This window comes from Crocodylus porosus, unplaced genomic scaffold (genome assembly GCF_001723895.1).
Source record: "Crocodylus porosus isolate Cpor-Errol unplaced genomic scaffold, CroPor_comp1, whole genome shotgun sequence".
Classification (NCBI taxonomy): domain Eukaryota; kingdom Metazoa; phylum Chordata; order Crocodylia; family Crocodylidae; genus Crocodylus; species Crocodylus porosus.
In genome coordinates this window covers 75,730,196-75,748,077 of record NW_017728948.1, presented here as the reverse complement: position 1 = coordinate 75,748,077, position 17,882 = coordinate 75,730,196, and the positions used below count along the sequence as shown (strand labels likewise).

General features: G+C 41.6%; 1 protein-coding gene across 5 annotated transcripts in view; it reads right to left on the bottom strand.

The window, feature by feature from the left end:
- LOC109322317 (ATP-binding cassette sub-family G member 2-like) overlaps positions 1 to 17,882 on the bottom strand; it is a 44,197-nt gene that overhangs the window by 8,062 nt on the left and 18,253 nt on the right. For all 5 annotated transcript variants that reach the window (XM_019553381.1, XM_019553379.1, XM_019553382.1 and 2 more), the window contains 4 exons: positions 9,590 to 9,672; positions 4,895 to 4,984; positions 3,278 to 3,402; positions 266 to 420 (listed from right to left, as the gene is read on the bottom strand). In XM_019553381.1, the coding sequence (XP_019408926.1) occupies positions 266 to 420; positions 3,278 to 3,402; positions 4,895 to 4,984; positions 9,590 to 9,672 (453 nt within the window). The remainder of the gene's footprint in view (positions 1 to 265; positions 421 to 3,277; positions 3,403 to 4,894; positions 4,985 to 9,589; positions 9,673 to 17,882) is intronic.

Genomic DNA, 17,882 nt, shown 5'->3' with positions numbered 1-17,882 from the left:
CCCCTTTGCTTCGTTCAAATCTGCAATCTGAACTGTTCTGCTTTACATGTACTTACTATAGGCCACAACTACCTACTATGTACTGCATTAAAATGCAGATCTAAGTGCAGACAATATTCTTAATGTTCAAAATGCAGTTCTTAATGTTCTAAATGGTCCTTGATGCATTTCAAAGAACATATAAACGGGTGTAAAATCACAAGCAATACATTCTACAATCAAGATAGAGGAAATAAATAATTTTAAAAAATCTGATGGCACTCACAATCATGAACACAAAGCAAATATTTATGAGGAGATTAGCAACAGTCACAACATTTTGTCCTGTTGCTATAGCCAGAGCCATAGAACTGGCCGTGTAGGCGACTAGTATGAGGGTAATCATCAGAGTAAAGAAGGCCTGAGCTGTTGGCTTGAAACCTGAAAAATGGGAGGGGGAAAAATAAGTCAGTGTACCTTTTCCTGGACAAGGGCTTTTTGGTGTGTACTATATACAGACTTTAGCTACTACGCTAGATAGTTTGCTTTTAGTTATATTCAGGAAATTATTATGCTCAAACCTCCTGCTCTAATACTCCACCCAGTAACCTGCAAGGGTCAGGAAGAAATTTTCTTCCACTGTACACTTAGCTAAATGTATTCAGGATACATTTTGTTTTGACTTTTCCTGAAGCATCAGGGGAGGCCACAATTGGAGCTGAGACACTGACAAGTGACAGACAAGCATTCTGAGTTGGAACCATGGGCAGACCAGGGATTTTGAGAAGTGGGGCACAATACATTATAGTTACCAAACTAGAGGCTTTACTAATATGCCAGGAGCCTAGGGTTATATTATTCAATGTAGGATCAAAGCAAAACAAATGTAACTTGAAATGTTCATTAATTTGCTATTTCATGTATATAAAAAGACCCAACAAACTAGACAAAAAAATCAACAGATGTCTTATTGGTCCTGTAGTCATGAGACTAGAATATATCTTCTTGAGATTCATAAAACAAAATCTAATCTTCCTGAGCATCCTGACAGTAACTTCACTAAAAGGTATTTCCACACCAAAGTAAATGTTCACCTGAGTTAACATTTCCACACCTGACTTACTAGAGTTAAAAACAATCTGTAGAGCTGTGAAATAGAAGCTAGATTATGAGAAGCAGCTAACAGGAGAATTGCAGAAGGATAACTTGATCAGTAAATACCAAAACAATTAAATAGAAGAAAGGGCATTAACATCTGTAGAATAAAGAGTTTAGATGAAATCAGGTAGATTATAATAAGCTGTGAAGTCAATGTACTCCCTTACTGCTGCCTGAATAGAAGTGCAGCTGCCCCTCGGTGGCAGTAGGTTTTAAACTTTGCATGGACCAGAATTGTAAGGCAAGTGCAACTGCATTCTCCACTGGATCTGGTCCTGGTTGGAAGAAATGAGTGATGTCTCTTGCTTACATGATTAGTATTCTGCTGATTACTACATGTAGCATGTCTACATGAGACGTGGTTAGCGTGCATTTAATTAGTACTTGTATAATCAAGCACTAAATAAACATTTAGTAACTGGAGTTACTGTGCAGCAGCACTGACAAATGCCTTTTAAGTAACACTACTGTGCAGTTGCCTAATAATACTGCACCATAGCATATTAGCACTGTTGGTCGATGTGCCCTTGGAGTCCGAAAGAGAATGTTTTCTGTATCAGACAAGTATAAGCCTTGGGGTTTTTTTCTTTCCTTTTTACAGCAGGGGTATCAAACTCATCAGGCCTCATAGGCAGGGTGAATATCACATGGCCGGTTTGAAGACCAGATCAGGTCTAATGACCAGCATTGTGCCAGATCCACTGGGCAGGGGCTGGTTTGGTGCAAGTGCCACTTGCAGTGTACAGGCTTGGGGGCTGGGGCATGCCACATGCAAAATACGGTCCAATCCAAAACCTATGAACAGCACTGCAGATTGACATAACCTGTTTTACAACATGGGGCACTGTCACCTGCTCAGATCACCTGAGTATATCTCCCCTGATCGATTCATTTCTGCTGCTGAAGAGCCTTTGGACATGTGTAGCACTTTGGCTCCTCCTTTTGTCTGCCTTTGGTAATCAGTTTTACTGAAATGCTTTAGTCTATCTGAGGTCTTTGGGCTTAATACAGAGGTATCTCATTAAAACTCACTGGCCTGTGCTTTACAGGAGAGTCATTTTCATGAACTAATATTCCTTACAAATTTTAAATTTTACGGAATTCTGAAGGAGTATAATCAATCATGAAACTTTCTCATCTGTTGAGTAAACAAAACCTAAAGACAAATATGTCTCAAACTATACTTAGAGCTCGGTAGGCAAATGAATATACATTCTATATATATGAGTCAATAAAAAGGCTAACTAAAGAAGCATTTCAACTAGAGGGGAAGGAGTAGCAAGGTCATCTCTCTGTGTACGCTAAATAATTTTCCTCTTTCAAATACTTCCTCAAAACCCTGATTTTTACACTTGCATGCTTTCCTCATCAACTTGGTCTATACTTTGAAATATAAGAATCTGTAAAATTCACTCACTTTTCCTATTTTCCTAGTGAATGGAATTCACTATTTCCATTTGTATTCAATTTAATTATTTTCCCTTATTTCTCTCCCCACTTCCTTATTACCTTTTGGATACATGTCTCCCTAATTTCTTCCCTCTTTTCAGTCATGGTGATAATTCCATACTTTATATGTAGTCCCATTTGATTGGTTTGGAGACACTTTGTAAGAGGAATGATGTCTTCTTTAGTATCTTGAAAGCTTCACATACTCATGGTACAATATAGTTTATTATTAATTGATTTTTATGCCATAGCCTCAGCTGGTATGAACTGATATGGCTTCCAGGAGAAAATCTGGCCTAATTTAACCAGAGTAATAATTAATACCTATAGAAAAGCTATGTTCATGAATACGTTCAAATCTATTGCTCACAAGTCAGTAGGGATTGGATAAATCAGAAAAGATGCATTTGGAATTTGAAAGATTTGCATAAAATAATGTAAACGTGTCCCCTTGCCAAGTTAGGTAAAGATCTGTTTAACCGTATTATGAAAACATTTTGTTTATTCCACTTAAAGTATATGGATTCTCAGATGTTTATACTTAAGGTAGAGACAAGACGGAAATAGAAGGGGATTGTTGCTTTATTAGGAAGAAGTGAAAATGAGACCACTTGTAGAGACCTGAAATACTTGCTAATCAATGAATGTTCATGGTTCCTTTTGATGCAGTTTTATTTTAAAGGATACTTGCCTATCATGAAATAATTTATGCAGGTGAAAATGATGCTTGGTAAAGTCCTCATTGGTATTAGATCAGCCAGTATCTTTGAGAAGAAATATGCAGACACTCTGTAGTACCCACTGACATATTCATGTCTAGAAAAGATATTAAAGATTATAAATCAATAATAAAGCAATTATGTTATTTATCAAGCATTCTCCGAGAAAATTGACACGCTTAGACAATCCTCACCCACTGCATGTCAGCGGGATTTAGACTTCTAATTCTTATAGACTATTTTTTGACAATCCCAGACAATCTCTAGCAGACATCTAGTATTTTAATAAATACTTCAAAGAGCTGTTGCCACATCATAATATTAGGTAAACAGATGCAGCTTCTCTGCTCTGTTCATTATTTGGGAACTAACCAGTCTCAGTCTTTTCAAGCTATTTACAATACCAAAATCTTTCTACCCCTTGCATAATTTTTATCATCTGTCTTGAACTATGTTGAAAATGACAATGTATTTTAACTCTTTTGAACTGTTGCCCGTAAACTATGCTACCGATATATATATTTACATTGGTACATATGAAATTGAATACATATTTACATTGGTAGTGCAGATATTTTATTCTTATGCTGGATTCATACCATCTGGTTCAGATGATTTGCTGTTTTTCTGTTAATCCATTCATTCCAGCACTTCCCTCTTTAGAAAGCTCAGTCACTTTAGATCTCATAGGCCTATCCTTTGTCTTTAAGACACATGTAAAAAAATGCTTAACTTCCCTCCAGTGGGAAAGTTATCTTATCTTCCTTATTTGTTCCTTTTACTCCCTACCAGCCTAGTGGACTTACTGATTCTCTCACACCTTCTGGATTCTGATATATATTGGCATAATTTCTCCTTGCTTTTATGTTTTTACCTATTTTCTCTCTATTCTTCTTCTTAGGATTACTAATTTTAATATCATCTGTCATAGTTTATGATCCTTTCTGCTAATTTCAATGTCATTTTTTGATTCTTTGTTTAGCTCAAATAACCTCCTGAACTTTGACCACACTGCTTTTTTTTTTTGCCTTGGTTGTTTTGATTTCTTTTCTGGTTATGGAAATGTACTGTTTGGTGAGTTTTGAGTGTTAAAGTAGTCTGCATGCGGATTCTATAGATTTTCATCCCTTAGTTTTGATTTTGGGGTTTTAAAAAAACATTTGATTGTTAGCAATATATAACATATGTGATATTTTATTACTGTATACTACCTGGCAAAAGAATTTTGGTCATTTATACTACAGACACATTACCTAGAACCAACCTATGATTTTGGAGCTATAGTTTTATTGAGATTTCAGTTACCAGGCACTAGTGAAGGGGTAGGGGGTCAGTAGCTATAATCTATTTAATCTCTTCCTCCAACTCCAGACTAGATGTGATTTCTGCTTTAAAAAATATTAGCAGTGATATTAACAATGTCAGTATTTTAATTATAATTGAAACAATTCACATTTTTATCTTAGGGCTAAATCTTGATCTTCACTAGTACTTTCATTGGTATGCCCTGAAGATAATTGGCAGATTAAGACTAAATTGATACAACAAAACAATAGGCAATGTTTTCCATAACACAATATTTTACCTACATAAATATCTTTTTTTCTGTGACAAAAAGCTCAATAGTAGTAATGCTGTTCATACACTGATTGGTGGTCAAAAAGAACAAAGCACCAACTCTGTGGAGAAAACAAGCAAAAGTTAAAAAAGAAGCGGTGTACATTTTTAAGCTAAAAAGGCAGGGACAAGAATTGTCAGAGGGATATGTGTCATGTGGTGTTACTACATGAGAATGATATAAAGAAGTAATAAGTTAACAGTACAGGGAATAGCAAAAAGGGTCTTGATTTTGCCTTTTTGCTTGATTTTATTCTGGCTAAGGAGAGAAGCAGGTTGTTTCCCTTGGAGGGCAACAGCTCCATTTGTCTGGCACTGCTGCACTGTAATGTAATGTTCTTTAAACTCCTTAGTGCAAGGCACGCCTTTCTATTATATGTTTGTAAAGAACCTAAACCAATGGGGCCCTAGTCAAAGTTAAAAATCCCTTGATGCCCTCTATGAATGCAGACAGACAAATGAAATAGCATGTGTTCCCCTCTCAGGCACTGACTGTGTTACTTGACTACAACACCAATAGTATGCCTACTCTGGCTCTCCCTTGACACTGCTGCCAAAAAATATGGGCTACCTACCAGCTTCTGCTCCGTATGTTCCAAACCAGGAACTGAGGCAGTGAAGAGGCTCTGGGGCAGAGATCTTGAGAGGGGCAGCAAGAGATGTACCTGGTGCATCTTCACTGCTCCATTTCTAGATTTGGAGTATGGGGAGCAAAATGAGTGTGGGGACTTATTTTTCAGCAGCAGCCTAAAGAACAGCACAGAACCTGTTCTGACATACTCTTAATCCCTGCCAAAATATAAAGGACAAGATCAGAATCTGTGAAGCAGATGCAGAAAGGTTGCCACTGGCAGAAAGTGATCTCTCACCCCTCAGCACAGCATGGTGTAGCTAAGCACCCAGGATGATATTTTCAAGAGTTCAATGACTTACTGAGGAAAAGACTCAATGAAAGTGAAATCATTCACATATTTTTCAGTTTTCTCATCCTGAGCCCATACAATTTAGAACAGCGGTTCTCAACCTTTTTAGACTCAAGGCACCTCTTGGAAAATGCCAGCTCTTAGCTTTCACTCATTTCTTGACTACAGACAAATAAAAGGGCAATTATTCTGTTGCAAAGAACTCTGGAAAGACCACAAGTTAAAATGCTGTTTGACACTACTGATTCCTATTTGAAACCTCTGGGTTTATTTTGTGAATCCTACGCAGGTGTGAACCTAACAGTTGCATGGCACTCTTAAAAGGGCCCCAGTTGACAATTGCTGGTTTAGAATGATTTTACAGAGTAAAAAAAATTCTGGGTTCTGCAACATAGCCCTTACAAATGTGAATATCCCCAAAATACCATATTTACTCGAATCCAAAATGAGTTCTTTCCCCCTCATTCAATATGGAGGAAAGAAGCCCCTGTCTTGAATCTGAGTACAAGCTGGGAGGCAGGCAGCTGCTGCAGCTCTGACTCCGGCTGGATGCACTGCTCTACTTGAGAACACCCTGGGACTGAAAAATAATTGGTATTGTATTCTGTAATCATCTTGCTTGTTTTGCTTACATTATTCTTATTTCCTATCACTCTGCATCAATAAAATTTGCTTATTATCAAATGAAAGAAGTCATGGTCAGTCTGATGGTTTGGATCCGCCTGGAACAATGTGTCAGGACTGGGTCATAAATCCAGCACCAACAATTGGTGACTCCACTAGTACCAGGTCCACTGTCAACAACTGGGGACTCTGGGACCAGATCCACTGCCAACAGGTGAGGGGGACCTCCTTCTTGCCTCTGCTGCCATTATTCCCAAGGGAGGTCTTGGAAACTTTCCTTCAGCCTTACTGACTGCTCATGAAGACATAGAAATGTCCCAAGTTCTCAAAGGTGTGGGAAATGCTCTGCTATGAAAATCAGCTAAAGACAGGCCTGCAGGACAGTTGCAGAGAAGCTGCCAAAGCTATGCTCAGAGCTCACAGTGAAGGATTACCCTGGCTTTGCCAGAGCTCCAGAGCAGGTCCGTGTGTTCCACCTATGACAAGGGCATCAGGACCCAAGGAGGGCAAAGGGAACAAAGTCAGCTTTCCCTCCCTGATTCTCCATAGCACAGTGCCTCTTGCTTCTGGGAGACAACTACAAGCTCTTGCACTGGCTTCAATGACTGACTTGGAGGATGCACTTAGTGCCAAAATCAACAGCTCCTCTGGCTTTGAATTATACCTGCATTAACAAGCCAGGGGAAGGGGATGTATATCAATTTGGGAGGGGAGAACAAGGGAGATGGCTTGCTGCATCAGGAACTTACAGTGAAGCAATGAGTGTGGTGCCTGAGCATCTAATCCCCAGCTGGCTGCTTCTTCCTCTCTGTATTTTTATTTCATGTTCCAAGTCAACTTAGCCAAATCAGTTCCAAATCCTGTCAATTCAGCCTATCAATGCTCCATGTGCTCCATACCCCAGGCTGGATATTTGCCGGTGATAGCACCAAATGGATCTGAACAATTGAACAGAACCGCAAGTATCTTCTTTGCCCAATTTTTCAGCCTGGGGCTTCAGATACTTCCAAAATGATGGCAGGCATCCTACATGCAGGCCAAAGCCTGGAGGTCCTGGGGTTTGGATGCTCCTGAGAGTCACTTGCCCTTAACCAACAAGCTAAAGGAGCAAGTAAATCAGCCACCTCCTTCATTGGCGCTGAAGTCTCAGACACTGTCTACCACATCTTCTCCTGGCTTTCTCCCTGTTCTTGTCATTTATTGTGAGTGCCATCTGGAGATAGAATTAAATAATGGAGTCTATATGCGGTCCTGTATTTAGAGGTGGGAAGAAGCACTATAAGAACCCTGAAGGGTCACTTACAGTGCTGGAGAACAGGTGTTAACAGCTACTAGGTTATATGATCTCTGCTTTTTTTTTTTTTTCTCCTGGCCTTGAATAGCAGCAAAATAGAAAGAGAAGAGCAAATAGTAACAAGCCTACATACCTACCCTGGCCTGGGAGTTGGAGTCAGAGTTTCAGTAGCAAACCTGACCATCACCCACCCCGCACAGCTTCCACTCCCCCGTCTGTCACCCTCCCCTGCTTCTGCTACTTACCCTCTGTCAATGGCTCCAGCCCAGGGTATGTAGCACATGATCAATCTGGTCCCCACACATTTATACAGTGGTAGCACCAGCTTTAGCCCCAGCTGTGGGGTTGGGACCAGGACTGCCACCACTACAACCACTGCTGCTTGGCCAAGCAGAGGCCAGAGAGATCATGTGCTCTGTGCCTCAGGCTGGAGCAGGTCCAGAGCCAGAACCATGACAAGGCAAGTGGTGGCTGGGGGATGGGCAAGTAGCAGGATAAGCCAAGTGGGAGGGGCAAGTGCAGTGGGGAACAGGTGGGAAGGGGGCAAGTGGAGGGGACAGGTGTTGGGGGGGCACAATCATGGAGGGACTTGTGGTGGGGGAAGGTATTGTGCAGGTGGGGTAGGCACTGAGCCATGCAGACATCAGGGGCCGGGAGCAGAAGGGGTAAAGGGCAAGAGTCAGGCAACCTGACTGCCCCATCACCTGCCCCCTTACTCCTGCCTGCCCCAAAACAGCAGTGGGGGGGATAAAATTAAGATGCCCTTCCAATACTTAGATTCTATACATGGAAATTATAACAAATTTGTAATGTTTTCATGTATAGAATCTAATTATGGGGTGGTCATCTTCAATTTGTAATCATCTTGAATTCGGGTAAATACTGGAAGCAATCCCATTTACATGGACAAAGACAGTAGAATTGGGCCTTTCTTAATTATTATTTAAAATCCCACTAGCATTGTGAGGTTCAGACAAAAGTTTTGAAATCTGACTGAGCTGTGTATAGTGTCATATAGTGTAAATGTGTATTTACTCAAATACAAGATGAGAATCTTTCCCCCACACACTTGTCATCTTGCATTTGAGTATTGGCCTGGGGTAGATGGTAGCTCAGCTCCTCCTTTGGCCCCAAGCTTGGAGCTTTGGCCCCTTTGCCACTTGCCCTAGGAATTGCTCATTTGGTGGGAGTAGGGGCAAGGGACCAGGGGGAGAACAGGGGAGATTGCAATGTTGAAGACACCCTGAGTAAGGATGGGATCCAGACAGTGGGGAGGCAGGCTGCAGGGGGAGAGGAGGCTGTTGGGGAGACAGGCACAGGGGCAAGGGACAGGAGGTAGGCACAGACTTGGAGGAGCAGGCAGCAGGAGGGCACATGGCAGGGGGCAAGTGGCAGGAGGGGCAGGCATAGGGGAGGCACAGGGGTAGGGGGTTGGCCCCTTATCCCCTGCCTCAGTAGTTTGGGGGTGAGGGGTGAATTTAAGATGGTCTTCCAATAATTTTATTCTACACATGGGAAATTATAACAAATTTATAATTTTCTATGTATAAGATCTAATTATTGGGAGGATTGTCTTAAATTTCAAAGTCATCTTGGATTCAGGTAAATACAGGGAGTGTTTATAAAAGTAATTTTTAGTTCTTATGTAACTAAGTATAAAAGAGTTTCTTTTTTTTAAAACAAAACTATAATTTTAAAAAAGTATTGTTTTTCTTTAATCTAGAGTTCTCTGCTTACTTTATCACAAATAAAAGTATTTTGAAAACTAGCCCAAATAAGAGCAATTTGCATGCCCTTTAAAATGTTCTTTCCTAAAGTTTACTAACCTGTTTTGAATACCACTGGCATCATTTTTTACTCCAGCGAAAATGGCTCCAATAATTATTCCCAGAACAGTTACTATACCTAGCTAAAAAATTCAAGCAAGAGTTCATGTTTTATTAGCAAGAGAAGTATATTTAAAGGCTGTAATTTTCATATTAAGATCTGTTACAGGTGAATAAAACTATTTTGTAATATATCACAAGTTACCTATTAATATAGCATTTTGTATAAGTTTACAAGGAAATCAAAATATGCTGTGAAACCTCGTTTGTGCATTTTCTATAAAGGTTAATAGTAGCTATATAGATAACTACTATATAATTCAACTGCAGCTTGAAACAAACATTTAAACTGGCAAAACAAGACGAATGAACAGATAATTTCCCTCCCAGTAAAATTATATTAATCATTAACCATTGCCTCAATAATCAACCTTTATACACTTTGTGCATGTACTTTCACAACATCTGATGAAGGGAGCTTCAGCCCATAAAACGTTTGTGCGTGCTATATATTTATTTATTCATAAACCTACTTTGGTTACTCTACAAGGTACAAATCTACCCTGTCTCAATATCAACTATAAGATTAGAACAGAAATCAGGTCTGCAATGAAAACTTTGATAGCTCTAAAATAACTCAGTCTAATTCTAGAGACTAAGGAGTATACCAGAAAGGCAAGGAAGTGTGATACTTGGAGCAGCAGATGATACAGGAACGTAAACTAATAAATCTGAAAATGCCATATTTCCCTACATACTACATGCCTCAAAAATAAAACACACACCTTGGGAAGACTAATGAAGAAAAGAAGATTCTTCTAGATTCACAGATACATACAGCAGGATCAGAACCTAATCTTCAATACATTTATCCTCTCTTACCAAAAGTTGAAACAGCATCTGCTGCTGAAGACTGGGCATCCTGGGTAGATCTGGATTTTAAAAAGAACTAAAAACAGTCTGCAGGGCTGTGAAAGGCCAGAAGAGAGACCAAAAGTAATTCAACTGCAATTTTTTCAGCACAACTGCCAAACAAAGGACAGCTTAACTGGTGGACCATCACGACCATTAAAAAGACAGTAGGACATTAACATCTATTAAATGAAAAGCAATTAGCAGAAATTAAATAGATTAAAATGAGCCTCAGAGCCAATTGACTCCCTCAGTGCTGTCTGAATAGAAACACAACTGACGCTATTTTGGGCAGAAAATCAGCCTCCCTACACCTAAGGCACACATGCTAATTTTTAGAAGGCAAACTTTGGGGTAAAATATGCATGTGGTATATGTGTAAATATGGTATATGTTACTGAATAGCTCTCTTTGCTGCCATTAGAAACTTTCCACCAAGTATTCTAACAAGCCAAGAACATTTTTTTCTATCTTTAACATTTTTAAGAAAATAATTAAATACCTTTGTCTCAAAACCCACTCCTAAGACTGTTGGCTGTTTTTCCTTATAGGATTTTACACAGTGTGTAAAGTTTATTTGTATCTACTTGTGAATCTGTAGTTGCAGCAAATGTCAGAAGCTATGTTTCAGAAAAAAATAACAGAACAAAGTACAGGAAAAAGGTAACGCTAACCAGAAAGCAGGCCAGTCCCTTTAAGACTAGAACTTTCCATGCACAGCCTGCTGGCAGGGTAGGAGTTAAAAGCTGAGCCTTGCCGGCTAGTCAGGGAACCAGAAGGGAGGAGGCCAGAACTATAAAAACCGTGGGCTGAGCTGTTTTGGGCTTGGCGGCAGAAGGGGTGAACTCCTGATGACTCCCAGAGAACCTGCAGCAGTCCCACAAGAAGTAGCATAGCTGATGGTGGGAAGCAGAAACCCAGAGCCTTGGAAAAAATGTGAGCTGGCATACTGCCTTCCTTAATTTTATTTTTTGGTTATATCCCATGGACTTACTGTTTGTGTTTGACTGGTAGACTGGTGGTTTGTGATCGAGGCTGTAGGGGAGGAGGAGACCTCATTAGTGCAGTCATAAAAGGCCAAAGGGCCCAGTGCACTGGTGGGTGCAGCTGTATAGGGTCCCAGTGAAGCCAGGTCCCAGTAGGTGGATCTTAGCTAATAGCCCAAGTCATAAGAAAGGGCCCAAACTTGGGTTTCCCATGGCGGAAACTTACCCCACTTCAATCTGGCAGCACAGGAACCTGGACCGCAGCCGCAGCCATGTGAGCCGGCATTACACCAGCTGTTTAATCAGCTGTTCCCCAGTATGGCTGCCAGGCAGAAGTTTAAAAGCCCTGGCGGTCCCTGTGGTGAGGGGGAGCCGGAGGAAGAGGGAGGAGGCAAGCAGCACCCCAGAAGTGCTGAGGCTCCCAGAACAAGGAGGAGCAGCACAGCCGGAGCAGCACCAGCGAGCAGGGCAGGGGAAATCTTTGATCCCCCTGCCAGAAGGAGGCCACGGGGAGCATTTAGTCCCCCTGTAGGAGACAGAGCAAGGGAAGCACTGCAGCTCCCTGTGGCAGACAGACCGAGGGAAGCATCTGAGCTCTCTCCAGGAGGCAGAGAAGGAGCAACATTTGAGCCCCTGAAGGAGACTGGGAAAAAGAAGGCGGCTCCATGATCCTCTTCTCCCCAGGAGAATATTTCCTTTAACTTATAACAAAAATAGGAAGAAAGAGGGGGCGGGAAAAAAAAGGGAAAATCAAAGACCTAGAGAAAGAAGGTGAGACATCAAGGTCAGAAGTACCTGAGTCAACTGAGCCCCACTTGGACATGGGAAGCCCCATCTGAAGCAAGCGGTGAGCAAGCCCCGTGGGTTCAAAACAACCGTCACATCATCACCGATCCGGCTGGCGAGTGGACGGGGTGTAGGGGAGGCAGAGCCCCATGGAACTTCACGACGAGTGACCGTGAGTACCACTATTGTTGGGGATCCCTTCCAAAAAGATCTCCACTGAACCCCCTCTCTTGGTACCTTAACATCAAAGTTGTGGCACGCGAGTTGAGGGGAGAGGCTACATACCTGACAGGCCATGCTACCCATAAGGCCCCAGAGATCACAGTTACCATTTAGTTTGACCGACATGTGTACATTGCAGAATATCTCACAGTAACTCCTGCATCAAGCCCAATAATTTGCAATTAAACTCCAGCATATTTTATAGAAAGACAACCAATCTTGAGGTAAAAATTCCACTATGTCTTTGGTTATCCGTTCCCCTGGTTAATTATCTTCATTGTAAAGAAAATGCAACCAGAACAACCCCTGCATTTTATTTCCAGGTTGTCAGATTCAAGCTTTAGTCACTCTGCCTTTGTCTACCATAGGTCTGTCCAACTTCTAAGCACTCAGGGGCCATACATGCTATGGGCTGCACCAGTGTAAGCCACTTTTCTCCCTGGTTGCAAGCTGCATAGTTACCCTCTTTCTGTATTCCATGTGTGGGCATCCTGGACCCACCCTCAGCTCTACAACCAAGGCTTCCCTGTTGTACTGCGTCGTGCAAGTCTAGGGCCACAGGCTCCCCCGGTACCAGGGCCGGCCAATCCTTTCCTGCAAAACCTGTGGCTCCAGAGGGCCCCACAGCTAAGGAGCCCCCTTCATCCAGCTGCTTGCCACCCCTACCCCCCACTGGTTCGGGGCAGAGGGCCCCAAAACTATTTCCTGCAGGAGGCCCCAAAAAATTGTGGGCCAGCCCTGCCCAGTACTATGGACTATGCTGTCCCGCACTGTTCACAGAGGCAGAGGCAGCAAGCAGAAGATGGAGGAGGGAGGGAGAGCCCAGAACTCCATACTGCTGCTGCAACAGGAATGATCGGAGGGGTGACCACCAGGGGGGAGCCTGGGGACTACAAATTAATGCCTCAGAGGCCACATGTAGCCCACAAGCTGCCAATTGGACAGACCTAGGTCTACTAAATTTATAAGGCTTCCAGGATAAGATGCTTCTCTCTGGATAGGTGCCCATGGGCTAATTTGAATATATTGATCTAAGATTCTCAGCTGGAAGGACTGTTTACCCCTTGACTCATTCTTGGGTCTCTTTTCTGAATCCTGATAAATATTATCACCTTTTTTAAAGTGTAGGAACCAAAATGGGTTATAATTTTTTCACCACTGGATTCACCAGTTCTATTTTCAGGTACAATGTGTTTTCCCTATTCTACTCTGTATTCCCCTTTTTGCCACAGAAACTAAATGAAAGATCATGTTTAGCTAATTATCTACCAAGATCCCTGAATACAATTCAGAGGCTTTACCAGTTCTCCATCTTGTAAGTATGATTAACATTCTTTTGCTCCTAGATCGTGCATTAGTTGGCATTAAAACACACGTTGTTAAATGATATCTGATGCAAATAATTACCCATCCTCTTCACCATTCAGTACTCCACCAATCTTTTTGTCCTGTGCAAATACTATCAAGCATGTTTAAGGTCATTAATAAAAAATTGGAATAGAGTTGGGTCAAGAACTGATCCCTACTTAATTCAATTAAAAAAGGATGGCACACTGTTAATGTTGCTGTTATAATATATTAGTTGATTTTAATTGATTTAGTACATGCTATAATGATTTTATAGTGATTATTTTTAACTGTAATATGTGGATCCAATTCCAACATCCTATGGAAGTCTAAGTACCTTGTATCAATCTAATAGTTTTTATCACATAAAACCTGTAACTTTATCAAAGACTGATACGCAGTGGACTCAATGAAAAGTATTTTCCATATAAACATATTAATTATAATTTTATCCTGTAGTTCTTTATTGCTTTGACAAGAGGACTTTTCAGTCAGTTCCTGCAATGCTTGTTAAACCTTTCTTCCCAGAAGTCACTTGTTTTCAAAGCTGTGTTAGGACAGCTCCTCTAGAAATATTTATGAAAACAAGTTGTGTTTTTTTCATATTCTTATTGTTCATATTGTTTTGAAAGCTCCTTGGTGTTTGTTTAAATGTGTAGCTGATGTTCTAAAAAATGTTAGCAAGATGATTGAAAGGCCATAATTCAGTAAATTAACCACAAAACATGCCTATCTGAGGAAACTATAATAAGAACTTCAGATTGCAAAGGCTTGGTTATACAACAGCAAAACTAGCATCTTTTCCCTTCAACTGGTTGCTGTGCTGCAGAAAAACACTAGTGGTAAAAAAACAATTAATTTAATACAAACTGATGTGAGACTATGTCCCACATTTTATACAAAAATAAATCTTCACAGCTTATTTACTAATGAGGTCTCTGAATCATCCCAGTTCAAATAAATATAGTAATAAATAATAATGCATATTTAATAACTACACCAATGACCTTTAATTAATTAGACAAAGCTTAATAAAGAAAACAGACATTTTTGCTGAAATATAGAGACTGATTTTCTCTCTGGCTGTGTACGCACATTCACATAATCCTTTCAGGTTTGTTCTCTTGGTGGAGAAACTTACCCAGAGCCACATGTACAGTCATTCAAATGCTGAGGCCCTGAAGAGCAGACAGGTTACAGTGCTGACACTGTGTAGCCAGATGGGGGCCCTGTGCACACATCTCAGCATGCTCTGCAGGCTCACTTAGTCTGCCTGGCAACAGATGGCAGCAGTGCAAAAAGCAGTCCTGACTGACTGAACCAAACTGTGCATGTTTAACCTGTGTTTTCCTGTAGCACAATATGGATATTCTGAAGGGAACATGTTCTGCTCCTTGCTGGAGCAGCAAAGTCCAGCAAGAGACACAGTCTCTCCGGGTGGGGAGAGACAATGCTGGAGGACTATGTTCTTTTCTGAGAAGCACAGCATGTACAGATATTCACTGTCCCAGAATAAATTCTCCTAGGAGTGATTTAACCAGTTGTTACCCAGGTTATTTTTCTCCTGGAGCAGCCATTTTTACTCTGGGAGAAAAAGCTTGAACATCTGTAAATTTGTGATTTCTCCTGGAAGAGTAGCGACTCTTCCAAGACAAACTGAATGTTTCTACAAGGCCTCCGGTGAAGCAGAAAAGAAATTTGTTTTTAAAGCTATAATGAGTACATATTTCCCATAGTAGATACAAATTGCTATTAAAATTATTTTTGAAATTAGATTTTTCAATTTTTTTCCAAGTCTAAAAATAGATTCAGTGTTGGATTTAAGAGAAAACTTCAACCATATTAATAATTTAATATAATAATTAAAAGTCTTTTAAAGCTTTCTAGATTGCAGCTCAATTGTAAATATTAAGCAAACCAAAACACGCCTTTTTCCTACAGATAAAAACATATCAATAGGTTTAGTGATATAATCAAGATGCTTAAAATCTGTAGATCAACAGTTTTTAAGAATAAGAACAAGTGATGAAAATCTCAGCAAGAATTATGGTATCAGGCAGTTCAGTCATATTTAAGCATGTGGGATGCAAGAGTCTTTCCACTATAAAGCACTTGATCCATGGTACTGTATTGCTAAGAACCTGCTGAAAGGATCAAATGTCAGGGATAATTCAGCCACTAAGCCAATTGTAGTGGGAAAAAAGGATCAAATCAAGACCAATTGAAGCAGATTAGTAAAAAGGACTTCATTAATTATGTACCACTTACAGAATGAAAATCCATTCTTAATGATGTTTGGGAGAAAGGCTTGTGAGAAAAAAGTCAGGACCGTTAACCCTGGAGCATTATAAAGCTCTAGAAAGTATAATTCTTGTCACAAGGTCAAGCTTTTACAAAGCAATTATTAAGGATATCCATAATATCAGCATACAGACACACACACACACACATACACACACAGATCTTCAGAATAGATTTTGCCTATAGTAATCATTTTGTCTATTTGAAAAGTCTTGCATATTTTTTTTAAATTGCCTCCAAATACTTTGATAGTGCCATTTAAGCACAGGTCAGAGTAGGGAACGATGAGATGTTCCAGTTCTTTGGGTACAGACAGACATAACACTTAAACCATTTTAAGAATGCCACTGATTGAGAACTAGTTAACAACTGTACCTGAATAGAAGTGTCTGCACATGTTCTGCTAAGGGTTCTAAGTAGAACCCACATCTTTTAGGGACAGCACTGCTGCTGAAAGCCAACCCAGACCATCAAGATGTCCAGGAAAGAGTGGAAGGGTTGCCAAGGCCTGGGGGGCCCTATGGCCCCCTGCTTGTGGTTCTCAAGGGGTTATATGCTACTGAGAACCTCCAAGATCTCCATGGCTGTTCAACCCCTGACTTGAAAAGCAAGCTGTCAATTTCACCTTCCTGCTAGAAACCCTGAACTTCAGGCTCATTTGTGTTAAGAGGAGCAGAGGAGTTGCCAGCTTCTGGGGGGCAGGGGTTGGAGCTGTGTGGCTTCCCTCAGTATCCGGTAACTCTTCTACTCGTGGTGCTCACCCCAGATGAGCCTGGCACCTGAGTGCAGGGTCTCTAACAGGGAAGTGAAACTGAGAGCATGTCTTTCAAGGTAGGGTTTGAAAAGCTACAGAGATTTTAAGGGGGGTCCAGAGTACAAAGACCCTCATCACCTGGCCAGGGCAGATCCAGAGGGGGTGCAGTGACATACTGCTGAGCACAAAGGGGAAGGGAGAGGTGGCAAGAGTGGGGATGGCAAATGAGGGGGCAGGACTCTTACTTGACCTGGGGACTGAGCCAGTTCCCAGAAGATTGGCTCAAAACAGTACTTGATTTTCCTGGTGTGCTTTTGAAAAGTTTCAGGAAGATTAAGCTAGTCTTAAATGGCCTGCACCTCCTGACTCTGCGGGCTTTAAGTGCATTTAGAATATCTGAGCATTATATCTGTCCACAATCAAAGTATTCTGATAGAACATGTCTTTTTGCTCTAGGGCAGGGGTGGGCAAAATAGGGCCCGCAGGCCACATCCAGCCCACGAGGCCATTCTATTCAGCCCGCAGGGCCCCTAAAAAATTTAGAAAATCAATATTTATCTGCCCTTGTTTCCTCTGTGACAGGAAAATGATAGGAACCAAGGGCAGCAGGACCCAGGGGAAGCCTGGTGGGCTCCCACAATAGCAGGGCCTGCCCAGCCCTGCCCCCCCAGCCAGAAGACCCAGCAGAGGCTTATGGCCTGGGACCACATGACTGCCCCATGCTGGAACCTCAGGTAAGGGACAGGGAGGAGGGCAGGGGAAGACCCCAGGCAAGGAAGGAGCCCGGGGAAAACTGGCCCAGGGAAAGGCTGAGCATGAGGAAAAGCGGCCCCTTGCCCACCCCGTGCCTGGTGCCCTGCGCTGCAGCCACTCGCAGCATGCCTGGGGCTGCCTGTGCCTGCTCAGAGCAGCCCCACATGGGCTGCGAGCGGCTGCAATAGGGAGCGCTGGCCACAGGGCGGGAGAGGGGCCGCTTTTCCCCAGG